The sequence below is a fragment of the Bubalus bubalis genome, chromosome 8 (genome assembly GCF_019923935.1).
Source record: "Bubalus bubalis isolate 160015118507 breed Murrah chromosome 8, NDDB_SH_1, whole genome shotgun sequence".
In the NCBI taxonomy this organism is placed as follows: domain Eukaryota; kingdom Metazoa; phylum Chordata; class Mammalia; order Artiodactyla; family Bovidae; genus Bubalus; species Bubalus bubalis.
Genome location: NC_059164.1, coordinates 30,175,418 through 30,198,525, shown reverse-complemented (window position 1 = coordinate 30,198,525; position 23,108 = coordinate 30,175,418). Strand labels below are relative to the sequence as shown.

The window sequence follows — 23,108 nt, the reverse complement described above, 5'->3', positions numbered from 1 at the left end:
AGAGTTCTGACAGAATGTGGCCCACTGGAGAAGGGAATGGCAAACCACTTCAGTATTCTTGCCTTGAGAACCCCATGACCAGTATGAAAAGACAAAAAGACAGGACACTGAAAGGTGAACTCCCCAGGTTGGTAGGTGTCCAATATGCTACTGGAAATCAGTGGAAAAATAACTCCGGAAAGAATGAAAAGATGGAGCCAAAGCAAAAACAACACCCAGTTGTGGATGTGAGTGGTGATGGAAGTAAAGTCTGATGCTGTAAAGAGCAATACTGCATAGGAACCTGGAATGTTAGGTCCATGAATCAGGGCAAATTGGAAGTGGTCAAACAGGAGATGGCAAGAGTGAAAGTTGACATTCTAGGAATCAGAAAACTAAAATAGACTGGAATGGGAGAATTTAACTCAGATGCCCATTATATCTACTACCCATGGGAAAGAAATGCAAAAAAAGCAAAATGGCCGTTGGGGGAGGCCTTATAAGTAGCTGTGAAAAGAAGAGAAGCGAAAAGCAAAGGAGAAAAGGAAAGATATAAGCATCTGAAGGCAGAGTTCCAAAGAATAGCAAGAAAAGAAAGCCTTCCTCAGCGAAAGATGCAAAGAAATAGAGGAAAACAACAGAATGGGAAAGACTAGAGATCTCTTCAAGAAAATTAGAGATACCAAGGGAACATTTCATGCAAAGATGGGCTCAATAAAGGATGGAAATGGTAGGGACCTAACAGAAGCAGAAGATATTAAGAAGAGGTGGCAAGAATACACAGAAGAACTGTACATAAAAGATCTTCACGACCCAGATAATCACGATGGTGTGATCATTCACCTAGAGCCAGACATCCTGGAATGTGAAGTCAAGTGGGCCTTAGACAGCATCACTACGAACAAAGCTAGTGGACGTGATGGAATTCCAGTTGAGCTCTTTCAAATCCTGAAAGATGATGCTGTGAAAGTGCTGCACTCAATATGCCAGCAAATTTGGGCAACTCAGCAGTGGCCACAGGACTGGAAAAGGTCAGTTTTCATTCCAATCCCAAAGAAAGGCAATGCCAAAAAATGCTCAAACTACCGCACAATTGCACCCATCTCACATGTTAGTAAAGTAATGCTCAAAATTCTCCAAGCCAGGCTTCAGCAATATGTGAACCGTGAACTTCCAGATGTTCAAGCTGGTTTTAGAAAAGGCAGAGGAACCAGAGATCAAATTGCCAACATCTGTTGGGTCATGGAAAAAGCAAGAGAGTTCCAGAGAAACATCTATTTCTGCTGTATTGACTATACCAAAGCCTTTGACTGTGTGGATCACAATAAACTGTGGAAAATTCTTCAAGAGATGGGAATACCAGACCACCTGACCTGCCTCTTGAGAAATCTGTATGCAGGTCAGGAAGCAACAGTTAGAACTGGACATGGAACAACAGACTGGTTCCAAATAGGAAAAGGAGTACATCAAGGCTGTATATTGTCACCCTGCTTATTTAACTTATATGCAGAGTACATCATGAGAAACGCTGGGCTGGAAGAAGCACAAGATGGAATGAAGATTACTGGGAGAAATATCAATAACCTCAGATATGCAGATGACACCACCCTTATGGCAGAAAGTGAAGAACTAAAAAGCCTCTTGATGAAAGTGAAAGTGGAGAGTGATAAAGTTGGCTTAAAGCTCAACATTCAGAAAATGAAGATCATGGCATCTGGTCCCATCACTTCATGGGAAATAGATGGGGAAACAGTGGAAACAGTGTCAGACTTTATTTTTCTGGGCTCCAAAATCACTGCAGATGGTGACTGCAGCCATGAAATGAAAAGACGCTTACTCCTTGGAAGGAAAGTTATGACCAACCTAGATAGCATATTCAAAAGCAGAAACATTACTTTGCCAACAAAGGTCCGTCTAGTGAAGGCTATGGTTTTTCCTGTGGTCATGTATGGATGTGAGAGTTGGACTGTGAAGAAGGCTGAGCGCCGAAGAACTGATGCTTTTGAACTGTGGTGTTGGAGAAGACTCTTGAGAGTCCCTTGGACTGCAAGGATGTCCAACCAGTCAGTCCATTCTGAAGGAGATCAGCCCTGGGATTTCTTTGGAAGGAATGATGCCAAAGCTGAAAGTCCAGTACTTTGGCCTCCTCATGCGAAGAGTTGACTCATTGGAAAAGACTCTGATGCTGGGAGGGATTGGGGGCAGGAGAAGAAGGGGACGACAGAAGATGAGATGGCATCACTTACTCGATGGACGTGAGTCTGAGTGAACTCCGGGAGTTGGTGATGGACAGGGAGGCCTGGCGTGCTGCAATTCATGGGGTCACAAAGAGTTGGACATGACTGAGAGACTGAACTGAACTGAACTGTGGGCAAGAATCCCTTAGAAGAAATGGAGGAGCCTTCATAGTCAACAAAAGAGTCTGAAATGCAGTACTTGGATGCAATCTCAAAAATGACAGAATGATCTCTGTTCGTTTCCAAGGCAAACCATTCTATATCATGGTAATCCAAGTCTATGCCCTGACCAGTAATGCTGAAAAAGCTGAATTTGAATGGTTCTATGAAGACCTACAAGATCTTTTAGAACTAACCCCCTAAAAAGATGTTGTTTTCATTATAGGGGACTGGAATGCAAAAGTACAAAGTCAAGAAATTACTGGAGTAGCAGGCAAATGTGGCCTTGGAGTAGAGAATGAAGCAGGGCAAAGGCTGATACAGTTTTGCCAAGAGAACACACTGGTCATAGCAAACACCCTCTTCCAACAACACAAGAGAAGACTCCAACACATGGGCATCACCAGACGGTCAATACCTGAATCAGATTGACTATATTCTTTGCAGCCAAAGATGGAGAAGCTCTATACAGTCAGCAAAAACAAGACCTGGAGCTGACTGTGGCTCAGATCATGAACTCCTTATTGCCAAATTCAGATTTAAATTGAAGAAAGCAGGGAAAACCACTAGACCATTCAGGTATGACCTAAATCAAATCCCTTATGATTATACAGTGGAAGTGCAAATAGATTCAAGGGATTTTAGATCTGATAGACAGAGTGTCTGAAGAACTATGGATGGAGGATTTTGACACTGTACAGGAGGCAGGGATCAAGACCAGCCCTAAGAAAAAGAAATGCAGAAAGGCAAAATGGTTGTCTGAGGAGGCCTTACAAATAGCTGTGAAAAGAAGAGAACAGAAAGGCAAAGGAGAAAAGGAAAGATATACCCATTTGAATGCAGAGTTCCAAAAAACAGCAAGGAGAGGTAAGAAAGCCTTCCTCAGTGATCAGTGCAAAGAAATAGAGGAAAACAATAGACTGGAAAGACTAGAGATCTCTTCAAGAAAATTAGAGCTACTAAGGGAACATTTCATGCAAAGATGGGCTCAATAAAGGACAGAAATGCTATGGACCTAACAGAAGCAGAAGATATTAAGAAGAGGTGGCGAGAATACACAGAAGAACAATACAAAAAAGATCTTCACGACCCAGATAATCATGATGGTGTGATCACTCACCTAGAACCAGACATCCTGGAATGCAAAGTCAAGTGGGCCTTAGGAAGCATCACGACCAACAAAGCTAGTGGAGGTGATGGAATTTCAGCTGAGCTATTTCAAATTTTAAGAGATGATGCTGTGAAAGTGCCAGGAAATTATGTGCCACTCAATATGCCAGCAAATTAGGAAAACTCAGCAGTGGCCACAGGACTGGAAAAGGTCAGTTTTTATCCCAATCCCAAAGAAAGGAAATGCCAAAGAATGCTCAAACTACCGCACAACTGCACTCATCTCACACACTAGCAAAGTAATGTCAAAATTCTCCAAGCCAGGCTTCAGCAATACGTGAACCATGAACTTCCAGATGTTCAAGCTGGATTTAGAAAAGGCAGAGGAACCAGAGATCAAATTGCCAACATGGGTGGATTATCAAAAAAGCAAGAGAGCTCCAGAATAACATCTACTTCTGCTTTATTGACTATGCCAAAGCCTTTGACTGTGTGGATCACAACAAACTGTGGCGATAACAGAATGTGTCACAGAAAACAGTGGCCTGGAAAGCAGTGGTCTGGTTTTCTATCTTTTATGACCTTACCAAGTCATTTAAACTTCCCTGTCTCTGTTTCTCCTTTGTACCAGGATAACCTTAATCTAGACAATCTGAAATCTCCCCAATCTATGCTTTCGTTTTGCTTATAGGTGAATTTTCAAATTCAAAGTAAGCTATTTTTATACTTACATACAAGGTGTTACACTTTTCATATGAAAGTAGTCATTAAAAAAAATCTTCAATAACCTGTGATATTCATACCAAAAAATTTCACCCTGTAATTGCACATGATATTCCAAATTTGGTTTCAGTTAACAGTTTCATTTAAAGAAGTTTTCCAACTATACCCCTATCATTCATACAAATAATTTTTCTATTTTCTACCTTCTTGTTGAAACTATCGTTAAAACAAGAAAACTGCAACACACAAGAAAGACTTCATTCAATACTAGAATTTCCAGTGATTTGAGATTACAGAGGTACAAAAATGTCTGGAACATACACTGTTTTTGTTACTTAAATTTCAGTGTGATGCTTCCAAATGTGGCCCAGGTTAGGGACTGAGCTTACCTTCTCCTGAAGAAAGGGAACCCACATGCAGTCCACCAGTTCCTGGCGATACTGTTGTGTGAAGGATCCAACATAAGACACGTATGCTGCCGTAAGGAGAACATCTCCACAGAGCGTCTTCTCTTGCGCTTCGAAGGATTTAATAGACTGGCCCCAGCGAATCTTCTCTGACTGAAATATAAGATGATTCTGATGTAACTGTAAAGTGAGGAGCAACTCAAGGAACATTTAATGTAATTGCCTTATACCTTGGTTTAAGTCTAGGTCACCTGCACAGCCTGGAGGAGGGACAGAACATGACTGGGGGGCATAACGATGCTGACCATTCAGTCACGTGAACCCATTATTACGAAGGCGCTCTCATTCTCCAGTCAGTGAAGTTTATGGTAATGCGACATTAGATCTTTAACATCTCCTTTTTGTTGGATGCCCTAACTCTTCAGTTAGGCTTGAGGTCCTTCTTAAAAGGCTTATGGTCACTCTCTTGTTCCTCTACGAGTACAGGACCAAGAGCTGTGGCCAAGCCTGAGTGATGTTACGATTTTTATGGCAGCTTGGCTATTCACCATCATTTTTGCTTTTCAGCAATGGTACTATACCTCCCTCGGCAAACATCATCTTAAACATACCAGCCATGGGCGGGTTATAGAAAAAGGAAGGTGATAAACACTGCTGCTGCTACTGCTGCTAAGTCGCTTCAGTCGTGTCCGACTCTGTGCGACCCCATAGACGGCAGCCCACCAGGCTCCCCCGTCCCTGGGACTCTCCAGGCAAGAACACTGGAGTGGGTTGCCATTTCCTTCTCCAATGCATGAGAGTGAAAAGTGAAAGTGAAGTCGCTCAGTCGTGTCCGACTCTTCGCGACCCCATGGACTGCAGCCCACCAGGCTCCTCCGTCCATGCGATTTTCCAGGCAAGAGTACTGGAGTGGGGTGCCGTTGCCTTCTCCGGACAAACACTAGTTATGTTAATTATTTAAAACATAAAGCTTAAAAGAGCCATCTTACTAGAATTCTATTAATTAAAGATCAGTACTGGTAGTTACTAAATGTGGGTTATTTCTGCAATATAATTACTCAATCAGCGGAAGAGCTTAAAGCCCATGTAAAAAGATGGAAACCAGAAGGATATCACTAGCTTTGAAGACCGTATGCTCAAAGGATGCTGTTCAGCTCCTTCTATCTACATGACTAGACATTGAAAATCTGATTTCCAGGTTAAGTATGTAGAGCCCTTAATATTGGATTTGAATAAAACTGTAATAAATATCTATGGATTGACTGAACTGCAGGACACTTCACTAATTCATTTGGTTTCAGTGCATGCTAAAATTTAATGCCACATTCTAAGCATATGTAAATTAATAGGAACTGGAGAAATAAAACCAGAAAAATGTTGGTAAAAACAATGAAGAACCCTGTGGAAGAATTCAGCTTTACTCATGAAAGAGGGGAGACCACAGAAAGCAAAAATAATGTATGTCAGAGAAAATTGCAATACTAGCTCCCTGCAAGCCATCACGATACCCTCGGCACTGAGGTAATGAAACTAGCAGGTGACAATGGTTATGAAATCTATTTTAAGATAGTCTGCTTTGCTCAATACAGATCACTCCAAGTTAGCTCTATAATTAAACACTGGGCAACTTCAACTCCCTTGCCTTCTTTATAGAATTCATTACTTTCCTTCCTCAGCTATAGATAATATATCCATTAATTTTGAAGAAGAATCTCTCATTTGCCTTCCCTCCAACTTTGTTGTCTTTGGTTAGTAAATGATAAACAATAAAGGGCACCCACCTCATTCTCCAAAACAGCTTTGAAACTTGAAGATTTACTAAACGTAGACTTATCGGCGATTGAAATCGTCAATAATTTCACTATACCACCCATGCAACATAAATCATTACTGACACTGGCTAACAAGGGTTTAAGAATTGGAACATGTCCTGTAATAAATTTCTAGACAGTTAAAAATCACTATAATTTTATTCTAATGCATTATAGATTGCCTGTAATGTCATCCTGGCTGGGGTGACCCATTTCTAATTTTGAACAGCTGTTAGCTCTGGAGTTAGTTAATGATTAAATATAAATTGCCTGATTTATTAGTCTGAATGGTTGAGACTATAGCTTCCAGGTCAATGCTATATAGACAAAATCATCAGTCTTGGTGTTTTTCAGAAGTTAACTGTCTCCTGTTCTAGTCAGAAAGAATTTATCCTCAAAGGAAAAGGTCTGACATCTTCAATTAATCTTTTAAAAATATACGTATATACATACTTGTATGTATTTTTTGTTAGTTAACATTATTCAGGCATTTTCCTCTCCTTTTCTAAATCATAATCTAAATTATCATGAATAAATAAAGCCTTTGGAAGACATTGCTGTATGCTAGAGATACAAGGTAGCAAGATACAAGGCCTGTTTTTCCCTTGTTAAAACTTTCATACATTCTCTACTTCAAGTAAGTCTAATTAAATGGCATTCCTCTTTTCCATAGGTACCTTATAAATGGTAAACCCTTCACACTGCCTGAATCTTATCACTTCAAATGGAAGCAGGTATAAACTCTACTAGGAGCTTGCATAATTTCTCAACAGATCTAATAAAAGTGAATCTTCAAAGGGCTCCAGAATTTTTTTTCAACACAGGAGTTCTTCTCAAACTCACCCATTCATTCATTCAACAAATATCTATTGGTGCCTCCAGGGACTACTCTATATGTTTGGGATCAAGTAGTGCAGGAGACAAATGAAGTTTCCTGCTTTTGAGAGCTCATAGTCTAGTTAGGGGGAAAAGACCACAAAAAAAGTATGTATGTTCACACATGCATGTATACAAGTGTGTGTGTCATATGATGATACATACTATGAAAAAATAGTAAAGCAGAGGAAACAAAAACATCTATAGAGTTCTATGACTGATTCTTGATGGTTGACAGAAAACCACAAAATTCTGTAAAGCAATTATCCTTCAATTAAAAAAATAAAGTGGCAAAAAAAAAAGATCTATAGAGTGGTGTGTGCATGCATGTGTGTATTCGTGTGTGTGTGTGTGTGTGCGCATGTGTATAAGGGGCAAGGCACATGGTTTTTAACAAAGGGAGGTCAGAGAATACCAGGTAATAAGGAGAACTTCTGATAGATACCTGAAGGAAGTATGGGACCCAGTAATATTGCCTGGAAAAGTGTCAGCCACATGGAGGAAGGAGGCAAAGGCCATGGGGTAGGAGAGTGACTGGCAGGGTGAGGAAGAGCGAGCTGCCTGGTGAGGATGGAGCAGGGCAGAAGGTGGCAGAGTGGAGGACAGAGAGATCCAGGGGCCAGATCACGGAGGGTCCTGCAGACCTGGCAAAACCTCTGGACTATATTTTGAGTGAGACAACTAGTTATTGGAGAATTCTGAGACAGCGGTAACATGAGTGGACTTAATTTTTCTAACAACATCACTCAGTGGCTCTAAGGGCTGTGGACCTTGAGGGTAGTGGTGGAGGCTAGGCCGATGCTCCAGGGGGAGAGGCTGGAGGCCTGGACCAGCGTGGAGAGGTGAAGAGGCTGAGAGTGCTGGGATTCTGAATGGACGCTGAAGGGCGAGCCAGGACAGCATGCTGCTGGACTGAAAATGGGTGTGAGGAAGAAAGCAGTAAGTCAAGGGGGATTCTAGAGCTTTAGGCCATACAACTAGAAGACAAGACCAGCAGTTATTGAGACTGAACAGAGAGAGTGGATCTAGCAGAATGAAGAGTGAGTTTACATATAACGAACTATGAGTTTCAGAGGGATAATGGGTTTAAATTTGTAGTAAATTTAAATTAGATTGTTAAAAGCCTACTTATAAGAAATTAGGCCAGTCTCAGCCATCCTAACTTACATTTCTCTCTCCTTTCTTGGTGAGAGAACTCTGATTCTGAAAAGACTGTTACTGTGTCCAGTGCCTTGGGATGAACTGGCTGAGTCAATTATGATCACCCCATTTCCCATGTTCCCTGCCTTCTTTGCATCTATCCGTGGTCACTCTAGTCCTGGCTAAACAAACAAGTGCTTTAGGTAAGTCTGCTTAAGGGGTTGCCTTGAGCAGAAAACTTGATTTTGTTATAAAAGGAGAAAAATCTAGCTGCTACAGAGTCTTCTCTCCTGCCTGAACCTGAAGGAGTAGCAACCATCTGGCACATGGCTATAAAATGTATGAGGGTTAACAGACATGTGCTCTGGCAGCAGCAGAAGGCTGCAGACAAGTCACTCGTTCCCTGAAATGACACTGATAATGGGCTACCTCTGAAATTTTTTTTAATATGTGAAAAATAAACTCCCTTTTGTTTAAGCCACTGTGAAGCAACTTTTCTATCACCTTCCGCTAAATGCATGTCTAGTAGTGCAAGTCTATATTTTTAGGTAGCACTTAAAAATAAGAGCTTTGAGATTCACATATCATGAAATTCACCCTTTCAAGTCTTCAGTTGAGTGGGTTTTAATATATTCACATATTCGTGCCATCAACCTCAATAATTTTAGAAGGTTTCTCTCACACAACAGAGAAGCTCATACCCATCAGCAGGCACTCACAAATTCCTGCCCCCTTGTCCAGTATAAATGATTCTTATTCCCCTTTTTGTTGCTGATTCCATGTTTAGTCAGTCACTGTTGAGAGCAAATAAGGATAAAATCCCCAAAAGCTGATTCTTAATATTTTGGTTAGAATTTTGGAAGAAAAGGTTAACTCACCTCCAGTTCCCTCACAAGTCTGTTGGCTAGTTCAATAGTTTTGTTAGTTTGGTTCACCTCTTCTTGACAGCGAACTTTCTCAGCTATTGCCTTTTCAAATGAATCTGTGAGTCTGCTCAGATTTCGATCCAAATCCTTTAAAGAAAAAAAAAAAAGAAGAGTCAAAATTAACTTCTGAGCCATTTTTAGGTAAAAAGCAAACATTACAATCATCTTAAAACACCTGTTACCTTAAGGTAAATGAAACAAATGTCCTTCCCTCCTTTGTCCCTTGAGCACACAAACGTTTTGGGAGAAGATGAAAGGCTGGTGATAATAAATGCATCAGGGTAACCATGCAGTCTTCCTCTCTTCCTCCCACACTGGGCAGAGTGCAGACAGCTACCTGGGCAAGTGGACGTGCCCTGCTGACTCAAATACACTCTGAGTGTCCAGTTCCCTCACTCGTGCCTATGCCTCAGCTTCCCTATATTAATGATGAAGGTCATCTTTCTATTCTCTCTGCTGACTTCTCTTTCCACTTTTCACTGGTCCATAACTCAGGCAATGAAGAAGATTGTTAATTATTGAGCCCCTTTAGATCTCAGCACCCTGGCCTGGCTTGGCCAACTGGATTTTCTCTTCTGGAAACTTGGGACTGCAAAGCTGAGGCATGCCACTGTCTTCAGCATTATAAGATCTGGGAAGATGTGTATATTTGGGAGGGCTTCATTTAGAGAGGGACCATCTTTCACCAGGGGCACAGGAAAGCAGGAGAAACCAGTCCAGAGAAAGAGAAAGAATGAAAAGGCAGCAAGGGGAGAAGTCACATGGCCCTAAACACGTTCTTAACAGCTTCCCACTTCCTGGATCCTGTTCCTCCAGAGACCAAGTCACACAGTTTTTTTTCCCCTCAGAGTGCCATGAGTATTTCTGGTCTCCATTTTGGCTTAAGGTTTCCTAAGGGGGTTTCTATTTTGTACAGCTAAAGGAGCCTCGACTAAGGGAGCAAATACTTGGGAGACTCCTTACTATAGCATTTTGCTACCTGCAAGTTCTAATAATCCTAAATGAGATTTTTAACACTGTGCTTATAAATATGTGCAAAATTCCAAGAGACTTTAATAAGCAAATTTGTAGAACATACCCTATTTATAGAGTGTCAGTATTTGTCTATGACTCAATTATTACATTATTATTTTAACTTATATCATTGAAGTAGTACTTCTTTAAAAAAGTATATGTCATATTTAAGATTTACATATGAAATAATGCCAAATTTGTGAGAAATGGTGGAGATATAGCACATCTTCAGTTAGAAATCATGTTAAAATAAATAATATCTAGAGGTATATTTTATTAAAAGTACTTATGGTTTTATAGGGCTTCCCAGGTGGCACAGTGGGTTCCCTGACAGCTCAGTTGGTAAAGAATACCCCTGCAATGCAGGAGACCCTGGTTCGATTCCTAGGCCAGGAAGATCCAGTGGAGAAGGGATAGGCTACCCACTCCAGTATTCTTGGGTTTCCCTTGTGGCTTAGCTGGTAAAGAATCTTCCTGCAGTGCGGGAGACCTGGGCTTGATCCCTGGGTTGGGAGATCCCCTGGAGAAGGGAAAGGCTACCCATCCAGTATTCTGGCCTCGAGAATTCCATGGACTGTATAGTCCATGGGGTTGCAAAGAGTCGGACACGACTGAGCAACTTTCACTTTTCACTTTCAGGTGGCACAGTGGTAAAGAACCCTCCTGTCAATGCAGGAGACACAAGAGGCACAGGTTCAATCAGGAAGATCCCCTGGAGGAGGAAATGGCAACCCACTCTAGTATTCTTGCCAGTAAAATCCTATGGACAGAGGAGCCTGGCAGGCTACATTCCATGGGGTCGCAAGAGTTGGACAAGACTGTGTGTGCACATAAGTACAAACACACACATACAGTGCATGGTTTTATAAAATACAGAAGCTGATCTTAGCTCTGATATCAGAACCTGAGTTCATATCTGGATTCTGCTATCAGCTAAGCAGCCTCAAGGAGGACTGTGTACTTAAGCTCTCTACGCCTCAGTTTCATTAGCTGGACACAACTGAAGCAACTTAGCACGCATGCATGCATCATCTGAAAAATGAAATAATGTCATCCATTCCATAGGGTTGACCTAGGTATACACAGACCTAACAGAAGCAGAAGAGACTAAGAAGAAATGGCAGAAATACACAGAACTATACAAAAAAGGTCTTAATGACCCAGATAACCATGATGGTGTGGTCACTCACCTAGAACCAGACATCCTGGCGTGCAAAGTCAAGTGGGCCTTAGGAAGGATTACTACAAACAAAGCTAATGGAATTCATGGAATTCCAGCTGAGCTATTTAAAATCCTAAAAGATGATGCTATTAATTTGGAAAACTTAGCAGTGGCCACAGACCTGGAAAAGGTCAGTTTTCATTCCAATCCCAAAGAAGGCCAATGCCAAAGAATGTTCATACTACTGCACAATTGCACTCATTTCACATGTTGGCAAGGTAATGCTGAAAATCCTTCAAACTAGGCTTCAACAGTTATGTGAACCAAGAACTTTCAGATGTACAAGCTGGATTTAGAAAAGGCAGAGAAACCAGAGATCAAATTGCCAACATCTATTGGATCACAGAAAAAGCAAGGGAATTCCAGAAAAACATCTACTTCTGTTTCATTGACTATGCTAAAGCCTTAGACTGTGTAGATCACAACAAACTGTGGAAAATTCTTAAAGAGATGGGAATACCAGACCACCTGACCTGCCTCCTGAGAAACAGCTATGCAGGTTAAGAAGCAACAGTTAGAACTGAATGTGCAACAATGGACTGGTTCAAAATTGGGAAGGGAGTGCGTCAAGGCTGTATATTGTCATTCTCCTTATTTAATGTAAATGCAGAGTACATCATGCAAAATGCTGGGGTGGATGAAGCACAAGCTGGAATCAAGATTGCTGGGAGAAGTATCAATAACCTCAGATATGCAGATGACACCACACTTATGGCAGAAAGTGAATAGGAACTAAAGAGCCTCCTGATGAAAGTGAAAGAGGAGAGTGAAAAAGCCAGGATAAAACTCTGCATTCAAAAAACTAAGATCATGGCATCCAGTGCCTTCAGTTCATGGCAAATAGATGGGGAAACCATGGAAATAGTGATAGACTTTATTTTCTTGGGCTCCAAAATCACTGTAGATGGTAACTTCAGCCATGAAATTAAAAGATGCTTGCTCCTTGGAAGAAAAGCTATGACAAACCTAGAAGCCCTAATAAAAAGCAGAGATATTACCTTGCTGACAAAGTCAAAGCTATGGTTTATAGTCAAAGCTATGGTTTTTCCAGTAGTCATGTATGGATGTGAGAGTTGGACCATAAAGAAGGCTGAGCACTGAAGAATTGATGCTTTCAAACTATGGTCCTGGAGAAGACTTTTGAGAGTCCCTTGGACTGCAAGGAGATCAAACCAGTCAATCCGAAAGAAAATAAACTCTGAATATTCATTGGAAGGACTGATGCTGAAGCTCCAATACTTTGCCACCTGATGCAAAGAGCCAACTCATCGGAAAAGACTCTGATGCTGGGAAAGATTGAGGGTAGGAGGAGCAGGGGGCAACAGAGGCGACGAGATGGTTGGATGGCATCACTGACTCAATAGACATGAGTTTAAACAAACTCTAGGAGACAGTGAAGGACAGGGAAGCCTGGCATGCTGCAGTCCATGGGGTCACAGAGTCAGATAGGACTGAACGACTCATCAGCAATAATTCACATACCTAAGATATAAGCTGATATACCTTTTCCTTTTGTAAAGCTGGGTGGGGACTGGGTATTGGGAGACCATGGGCTCCTGCACTCGGTTTCTCTGCCTCTCATGAAGAGGTTCTGACAGCTCTTGCTCTGGACTATCTTCTGCAAGATACCTGCAGAGCACATAGGCTTCGGAAATAGAGCCAGTGTTTCTCTCAGGGCATGGACAGAAGTACTGTGCAAGAGTACTAAAGATGTGTTTCTCTGTGGGACAAAAGTTGGGCAGATTTACTCACAGCTTTCTTTATAGGGGGTGTTTCCTAAGCTTGGGATATCTCAGCTATGACACAAAACTGTGAACTGCCTCGGCTGACCCACTGTGCGTCACGGCCATGGGGATTGGGGAGCTGAGGCCCACACAAGGCTCACGCTGCTCACTGTGCTGTGGGCAATGAAGCCCCCCACTCTCTGACCCACTCAGCCCATATCCCACATCTTCTGCCCAGCATCTGTGAAACAGCGGTGGGTAACCTGTCAGCCTGTGCGCTGGGTAGAATCTGGGTTGCTTCACAGTTCCAGACAGGCCCTGGCCTTTCAGGTTCTAGAAATAAATGGGAGGTGGGGGAAGGACTTAGTCTGAAGACCCCAGCCCACCAGACACCCGGAAACCGGTGTTCTCCAGCTGAAGTGTGCACCAGAACCACCTGGAGGGTTTGATCAAACCCAAATTCCTGAACTCCCTGCCAGGGTTGGTCTTTCAGTGTATCTGAGAGTCTGGACCTCTAATGAGTTCCCAGGTGACACTGATGTTTCTGTGGTCGAGAGAACACACTCTGAGAACCACTTCCTTAAAGAGATGAGTTGCACATTTTCACGACCACCCTTAGATCCTGTATGTTTCAGAGACAAGACGGCCTAAGCGGGTTTGTTTTGTTTTTTTCCCCACTCAGCCTTCAATATGAGGCCATCTTTTAGTCTGAAACTAGAGATAAAGACTTTGAAAGAACAAATATACAAAGTCTAATATTAGTTAATGAATGAATTTCCTAAATGCTGGTAGACACAGCCCTGCTTTTCTAGGTGAGACGGCAACAGAAGGCATAGATGAGGAGGCGGGAAAGGCCACGAGAGAGAAGGAAACAGAGGCTGAAGGAGATGAAAGCAAGGCTGGCAAAAATTATCACGACACCTGGGCTCAAACCTTGACTTGACTCTGAACCAGCGGACAGAAACTATGCAGTTTGTCTTTGACTGTGGCCTGACCAGTCTTCACAGAGAATTGTTTTTTACTTCAAATTTCCTACAAAGGATATTCTCTCATACAACCACAATATGACCATAAAAACCAAGACGTTACTGACACAGTACTACCATCTAATTGAATGTTGGTAGAAACAGCAGACCAAGATCCTGCTGCATTAATAGCTACTCTTTGGAAATCCACTCTTGATAGGGGGATAGAACAGACCAACTTCCATAAAGACATTGTGACTGTTATTCTCTTCTCTGTGTCTGGAAACTTATATTTGCAGTTAATTGATATATGGACCTCTGCTTCTACTGCAGGTCTTTGAAAACAATCAAGGTAAGCAGTTCTTTTCAGCTCATTGCAGGCTGTACCCAAAAGAGGGCTATTTCCATAAGCATCCGATCAGATCAGATCAGTTGCTCAGTAGTGTCCGACTCTTTGTGACCCCATGAATCACAGCACGCCAGGCCTCCCTGTCCATCACCAACTCCCGGCGTTCACCGAGACTCACGTCCATCGAGTCAGTGATGCCATCCACAAGCATAGAAAGTCTCAACTTTAGAACTGGTAAGATAGTAAGGATTCTGCCTGCAATGCAAGAGAACTGGGTTCGATGCCTGGGTTGGGAAGATTGCCTGGAAAAGGGAATGGCTACCATCTCTAGTATTCTTGCCTGGAGAATCCCATGGACAGAGGAGCCTGGCAGGCTACAGACCATAGGGTTGCAAAGAGTCAGACACGACTGAGCAACTAACACTTTTACTTTCATGGTTGTCTTGAGCATTCTTGTTACTTTTCCATGAACATTAACTTGCTTCTAAAAATTACATAAAGCCATTAATATTAGATGGCCACATTCTTCTAAGGGTTTTAGTCACATTGACAGTGAGAGCACTGACCAATAAATGAAGCTAAATTTAATAAAATGAATATTTTTTTCTAAATCTGTCTAAATCAGCTACTGTTGTTGATAACAGTGTCCCCACATATAATCAAGCCAAGTTCAAGTCCTGTTCTATAGGAAGCTGGGCCTGGCTGCCCGCCCACTGTGAGCACCACAGTCCAGGTCCAGTGATCCCTGAGTTCACCTGCTCAGAGACCCATGGTAGGATTTCCTCCAAGATAGGAGCATGCTCCTTCAGGTCTCCCCTCAACGCTTTCTGCTCCTAGAGACCATCTCTAGCCAAATTAAGCTAAAGAGAATTTCCTAAAAATGGGGGAGCTCTTTCAATGAAAGGAAAGGCACAGAATCACATGCAGGCTCCTAGAAGCTCTAGAGAGACTTGGGGGCAGGAACAAAGTACCTGAAAGCTTCCTCTGGACACTGTCCTACCATACGTGGACTTTATTGTCAGTCTCATTCTCTGGCTACTGATTTGATTCTAGAGATTTGGGGAGTCAAACTGGCAAAGCTTGGATCACATAACCAGGTTTCAGCTAGGACAGAAGAAGGTACCCCTGATCAAAGTCCTACCTGAGTGTATCCAATGGGGAAAGGTAATTCTCCAAAGATAAACCAGTCTGTTGCCACCCAAAGAAGGCAGATTAGATGCTGGTAGCCAATATACATCACAGATGCCCACCTTGAGAATTAGCTGTTATTCACAAAGTGACAGTTAAGAAACTGAAGCTCTGAGGATTTCCTAGGTGGCCAGGGTTACCCAGCCTTGCCACTCTGACTGAAGCACTCCAAGCTACCATGTCAGGCACCTCCAGCTCATCATCTCTATTCTGTATGTGTCCCTCCACCGCTATGTCATCAGCAGCCTTGAATGTATGGACGTGTGAAGTCTACCAACTGCTGCTTCTTGTCTCTACTGTAGCTTCTCCTGCCTTAGCTGAGGCCCTTGTAGGACCCACAGTGGCACTTGTAACTTGTCTTTCTGCAGCTAGCCTCTTCTCTTCCCAGCTTCCATTCAGTTGATGAAAAATGACCATGTCATTTTAACGTATTAAAATCTTTCAAAGGCTCAATACCAAGGTCAGGTAAGATTTAAATTCTGCAGCATGAAAGGCAGAGAAGGTATTTGCAACTTCATCTTTCATTCCTTCCTACTATTCCTAACCATCCTGCAGACACTCATGTTAGGGTTCTGGCCTACTAGGACTCATGAAGTCTACCAACTGCTTCTTCCCTCTTTTCTTCACTTTTTTTTTTTAATCACAAACACCTCTCCTGATCTTATTTTCCTTGGTGACTCCCAAGTAATTTTTGCAGCTCATATCAAATACACCTTTAATATGAAACTTTCCCTAATTTCTCTAGGCTATTTTATGGCGCTCCTATTGCATTCTGGATATAGTCACACATATACTTGTGGCACCAACGACAGGGATCTGTTATGTACTTGTAGAGACAGTCAAGGCGATGATATTTACAGTTAGCATTTTCTAATCACATACTATATGCCAGGCACCGTGCTAAATTCTCTTTATGAATTACTCTAAAAAATGAGATAAAAATCCAAAAATTGGATAAAAATCTTCATGATCTACCTAAGTAAATGCTATTACAGTACCAATTTCTCAGATGAGAAAAAAGAGGCTCAGAGAGGTTAACTAACATGTGCTAGGTGACATAGTAAATAGTGGAGTCTGGATGTAAACCCAGGCACTTTGGTTCCAGAATCCTTGCTTTAAATCCCTGAATGCTACCCTGTTTCTACTGCCAGACCATGGAAATTTCTTAAGTGCAGAAATCATGAAAGTTCCCTTTTCCAGCTCAGTCAGCATCCAGCAGACAAGGAATGTCTACTGAAGAAGAATATAAATGAATATATTCATGAAAGGTCCAATTCCTTCCTGAGCGGTAGGTCTCAGAGACGGCCCTGTCTGAAGGTGGGATCCTAAGAGTGGGGGCGGGGTTCCACCTCTTAGGAGCTTCTTCAGTGTTGGAGCCTGTACTTACCGCTAGCTTTTTCCTGATAGCCCCCAATTTCTCAGCAGCTGCAGCCAGTTCTAAGTTTGCTTGGGCTAATGCTTGGCGTTTGGGCTCCACGTCACAGTAGACCTGAAAAGCCACATAAGGGTTATTTCACAAGGCAATGAAGATGCAAAGACGGCAGGTATCATTCGGTCTTTTATTTGCTGGAAGCTTTACAGTTAAAATCTCTAATTCACCTAGAAATTTGGTGTTTACTCTTAGTCATGGTAACACCTAATGGCAGATCAAAATTCCACATAGCCTTCCAAATTCCCTCTGCTTGTCCATTACTCACTCACTTGTGGACATTAGAGTGACAAGCAGTAGCATAGAATGCTACACAGGTCAAAGACCATTAAGATACTAAAATTAGTTTTTCGTAAAGTTTGGAGACAATCCTCATATCACCATAAATTGTCGAGTACAGCAACTACAGCTAAAGGTGGGATCATGTCTAGCCTTAAAGGCAGAAAATTGGTGTGGAGAAATTCTCTGAACCCAGAAAGGAACATGTGAGGTACCCTCACACAGTATAATGTTAACCACACTAACACTTTCTTTTTTTTTTTCTCTAAGTTCTGGCCACCTTAAAGGTTATCTGAATGGGTGGTTTGAGCATTTGAGTGGATCAAATAGTCTGTAGGGAAGGGAGAAAGGAAATTAAATTTTCTTTTCTATTTTATAGCAAAACAACACAGAACACAGCAATGGTCCAGGGCTGGGCTTGCCTTTCCACCTAGGGTGTGAGGCTGGCACAGTGGTCAGGCGTGCCATTATGGAGCGAGGCCATCAGCTGTGATCCGTCTGCAGTCTTGCCTGATACAGGTTTCCTTCCACTAAAGAGAGACGGACAGGGTCCTATTCCCATGGGTCCCCAGAGTGAAGGACAGAACCTAGTTTTCTGAAAATCGTTCTGGGAATGACAGTGGCATTTCCTCAGCAATTCCACCTTTGAATATAACACACAAGATTTAAAGACAGACATGAGTCAGCTCTTCCTGGCAAAGGGCCATGCATGTTCCCTCTCACATCCAGTCCTTCGCGAAGTGTTTGGGGCATACCTGACAGACAAGTACTTGATAAATAAAGGATTAACTGAGATGATCATCTATCTCTATCTGGCCCAAAAGTACAAACTTTAGAAAGGATTGCATACAGTCAAAAACACATTCGTCATTAAAATATGGAAGTCCTCCAAAGGTTATTTCTCATCTCATTAAGTCTACTTGTAGCTGGTGTAAATTTCTGCTTTCAGAGCAGGGATGAAATTTAATTAAACATGAACTCAGACTTGCAGTTGTTTCAAGCCAACAACTGAAATATTTCAATATAAATAAATATAATTATTCTACCCAAATGTTTTTATCTAATCAAATTTAATTGCTGCTGTTTGATCTAAAGAAGTTACTCTACCCTAAAAAAGCATTTCAGATATCTTCCTTTAGAGAATTCTGATTAATCTGACACCTTCATGTCTTATTCTTAGAAATGTATCTTATTCAGATAATTAAATATCAAATGATTTTACATTTCTTGCTGGCCTAGAAATTAATATATATATACGACCCTTCCTGAATACCACCCATAAACCATCTGGTCATGCCTGATACACCTCATAGAATTTCATGATGTTGATGACCCAGGCGCAGAGACCAGCTGCTGCAAAAGATTTGGTCCGAATCAGGTTTGGGTTGAACTCAGGGTCTCTCAAGTACTGTTCCTTCACCACTTTTAGACAATTCTCTGGAATGTGCTCTTTGTCATAGTTAATTAACGCTTGTAAAAAATCATCCACCTGTAAAGCAAAAAAGACATTGCAATGAGCCATTTGTGCTGCAGAGAAAATTCCAAGATCAAAAGTTAAAATCAGCTTTTAGGATTCGCATCACAAAGGCAAAATTGGCAAGCTGCATTTATCCCACTGTTTGACTTTTTCAGTCTTTACAGTCTAAAGTTAGAATTAGCAATGGACACTTTTAAAATCCCTTTTATCCCAGGGTAAAATATTCAGCCTTTGCACAGGAGGCATTCACATTTTGAAGAAAAGAAAGGCAGAAAAGAAAAAGAAAAACACATACCCCAAAGCCCCTTTGCTTCACCTTCTTGTACATTAGTAACATTTTCCAACAGAAGAAATCCATGTAATTTTCTCCCTCCTACACTTAACTGCTTTCATAATTTTGAAAATAATTAGCAACCTTCCAACTGCTGCTGGTGCTGATCTAGGTGTGCTACAACCCCACGCTAATCTCCAACTTGGCAAACAAAAGTTCTAGGTCCAGAGAACACACAGTAGATTACTCTCAGCAAATCTGAACATGACTTCTTTTTAATAGTTCGGAATGTTATAGCTTTCTTCTTTCTCCTCAAACTGTCTGTACTTTAAGAAAATTTATTTTACTGAAGTATAGTTGATTCACAATGTTGGGTTAATTTCTGATGTAGAGCACAGAGATTCAATTACACATATATAGAGAATATATATACACACACACATTCTTTTCATATGGTCCATCAGAGGATGTTGAATATAGTTCCCTGTGCTATACAACAGGACCCTGTTGTTTATCCATTCTGCATAAAATAGTTTGCATCTGCTAATCCCAAACTCCCAGCCCATTCGTCCCTTGTCCCTGCTGTCAAGTATAAGCACAGAACTGAACACAGAAAGCATCAGAATTTCCACGCTGCCAGGCTGATACCTTCCCCATGAAGACTTGCGCTGCCCTCCAGCTCCGGTCCTTCGGCACTCTGCCCCGGGGAGCCAGAAGGGCCATCACAGCCGCAGTAACACTGGCAACCGCATTTGGAGGGCTGGGAAAGGCTTTCAGCTCAGTGAGATTGACCTGAAGAAAAGCACACACACTCTCAAGACCAGGGCGCTCTGCTCTCTCACAACCACTGCTGGGTCATTAAGCTGGTCTTCAGTGGCTGGTCTTTTCCACCCTCTCCTCTTCACACCAGTCTTGGTTTGGCAGTTTTTGCAGCCCTCCCAGAGATCCCACTGTGGGACACCAGTAGGTCCAGGTCTTTCTGGCACTTTTCTGATACTCTGAAAACATCACTGCCTTTTTTGGCTTCCAAGTAAATTTATCTTCCTGATGTACCAGTTCTGCAGAGTCTTGCACATTGAGGCCAGGGAATTTCATAAATGTACAGGTTTTAGGGTATTTATGGGTTCATCCAACCTATGTAATGTATTTGCCTTTGAATCAGGCCTTCCAGAAACAGGGACTTTCCTGGTGGTGCAGTGATAAAGAATCTGCCTGCCAATTCAAGAGACACGGGGTTGATCCCTGGGTAGGGAAGATCCCCTGGAGAACGAAATGGCAACCCACTCCAGTATTCTTGCCTGGAGAATCCCATGGACAGAGGAGCCTGGTGGGCTATAGTCCACGGGGTCACAAAGAGTCAGACACAATTAGCAACTAAATAACAGTAACAACCCAGAAACAGAGTCCCTTAGCTCAGAGTCTCTTAGTTTTGCTTTTCTGCTTTATATGCACAAGAAACATCTATTACACTATAATGACTCAACCAGGAAGATGCCCACAGAGGCTGAACCTTCTTTCTACATTCCCCCTTAGTCTCTGAAGGTCAGAATCTTAATTTACTCAAGAGATGGTATAGTAAAAGTTACAAGTATCAGGGCAAATACTTTGGAGTAAGAATTAATATCTGTAAGAAGCATATGTAGGTTCACGATACATGTTTTGTTTTGTTTTTTTAAGGATTTTTTATGAAATTTCCTGAACTGTATTATATACTCTTACTTATAAAATCTCATCAAATGTTGAACCTGATTCTCCTCTATTACCATAAATTGCCTTTTCATTTGGGAAATGACTGCAAAGAACAGAAAGGGTGTGAAAACATGAACAAAAGCAAAAACGTAAAGTATGCTAATACTGAGAGCTAAGTAACCAAAATCCTTTCATCATTTATAAATATACTGAGCTTTATATTTAAGTGATATTAATTTATTTTGACTGAGTAAATAATAATATATTCAGAGAAAAAGCTGCCAATATAAAGCACAAAGAACAACATAAACATTCTAGAGCTCAGAAAGAGGAAAGTATAAAATTTCATTATTCAGAGATAATCAGTTACTTTTATCTTTTTTCTACCTTTTCCTATGTATAAGCATGTTCTTATTAAAAAATGTCATAATATATGCTATTTTATACTATGCCTTTTTTACTTAATAGATCATGAACATTTTTTCACATTGCTAGCTAGGATTTAACAATTCTCATTTTAATGGTAGCAGGTTATTTGAATGCAGAATAATCAATCTTCCATCACAGTATACTTATGTTCTTTTAAACTGTTTAACTTTATGGTAATGCTAAAAGAAACATCCATGAAGATAATAACTCTCTGTTCACAGTCAAAATTATTTTCTTCAAAAGAATACTGAGAGAAATGAATGGAATATTTCTTTGAAGAGCAGTAGAAGTCTGGATCCTTTCTTCTTTGAAGGTGAATCCAAGACTCCCAGGCCTAGTAATGCCCTGGGAATCTCCCCGGAGGCCTAGCAGAACCGAAAGGCAAGACCAGCTGCCAGTTTTTAAAATAACATTGCCCATAATTCCATCTCTCTTTACACAGTCCTTCTGATCACCACAGTTTATTTTCTCTTATGGGAATTTGAATGCTCAATGAGATTTTGCTAATAATGTGAATTTAGGAAAAATGGTGTGGGTCAAAACTAGGTATCTTTGCTTCCAGGTTTTTCTTCTGTCCCTGAGGGTCTCTCATTAATACTACTCCTATAAGATATTCATAATAGGAAATATCCAGAGGATATAAAGAATCCCCCACTTACTTCTTAAAGCAACAGAGGAAATAAAGAATCTTCCAGGTGGTTTTTAAAGCAACACGTAATATGAACCACTGGATTTGGGCCAAATCTAAGTGCTAACAATAGAGTTGCCTTTTATGACAGCATAAACTGCATGGTATTGGAAGTATTCAAAACGAGACTACGTGCTGGGGTCAAGGGGGACAGACTTTCGGATGGGAAAGGCAGCTCAACTACAATGATGACCTCAATGATGTCCTTAAACAGCTGTTTCAACTGCAACATTTTATGGGACTTTCTTTCCTTTTGATTGCATGGATTTCACTCTCAATTCAGTTATTCAAACTTTAATAACCTTCAAATATTGTTCTGAGAAAACCCTGAGCCCAGGAATCATTCTTACCCTGTTGAGTGTATTGAGGGCAGCGGTTGCAGCCTCCAGCGCGGGCTCAGCTTTCAGCAAGTCTGCCTCACACTCCCTCTGTTTCTGGGACACTTCAGTCTGAATGGCTGTCACCTAATCAAAGAAGAAAAGCACACAAACCAATTATCGTCTCAGATATCTCTATTGAAAAATGCAAGCTGCCTCAGAGACACTGTTCAATAATTTGCCTATATCTTGAACAGATGAGGATTTTGTCACAAAGACTAATTTCTCTTCAGCACATGGTATGCACAAAGTTTTACATAGGCACTAAACACACAACACAAATCTCAACACAAATGGACTCAAATATCAAAATGCTCCAAGAAGGGCTTTGACTGTTTTAAGGTGCCATTAATAATAAATGCAAGATTAAGCAATTCCTTTGTTTTTCCGTTCTTTTTTGGCAAGTCCTGGACAAGTGACAATCTAAGCTGACTCAGTAAACTAGATCACAAAATATCTTTGCCAAAATTCTCTTAATTTTTGCTTATATTTACCTTACCTACATTATCTAATTACCTATATTTACATCATCTAAAAGCCATGCTATTCTTTAAGAATAAACATAAAGGGACTTCCCTGGTGGTCCAGTGGTTAAGAATCTGCCTGCCAGTGCAGGGCACACAGGTTTGATCCCTGATC

The 23,108-nt window shown here is 41.3% G+C and overlaps 1 protein-coding gene across 3 annotated transcripts in view; it reads right to left on the bottom strand.

The window, feature by feature from the left end:
• DNAH11 (dynein axonemal heavy chain 11) overlaps positions 1-23,108 on the bottom strand; it is a 375,791-nt gene that overhangs the window by 105,236 nt on the left and 247,447 nt on the right. For all 3 annotated transcript variants that reach the window (XM_044946526.2, XM_044946527.2, XR_006552702.2), the window contains exons 58-63: positions 22,443-22,556; positions 19,935-20,078; positions 18,845-19,027; positions 17,218-17,319; positions 9,321-9,455; positions 4,598-4,768 (exon numbers count right to left, since the gene is read on the bottom strand). In XM_044946526.2, coding sequence (XP_044802461.2) covers positions 4,598-4,768; positions 9,321-9,455; positions 17,218-17,319; positions 18,845-19,027; positions 19,935-20,078; positions 22,443-22,556 — 849 coding nt within the window. The remainder of the gene's footprint in view (positions 1-4,597; positions 4,769-9,320; positions 9,456-17,217; positions 17,320-18,844; positions 19,028-19,934; positions 20,079-22,442; positions 22,557-23,108) is intronic.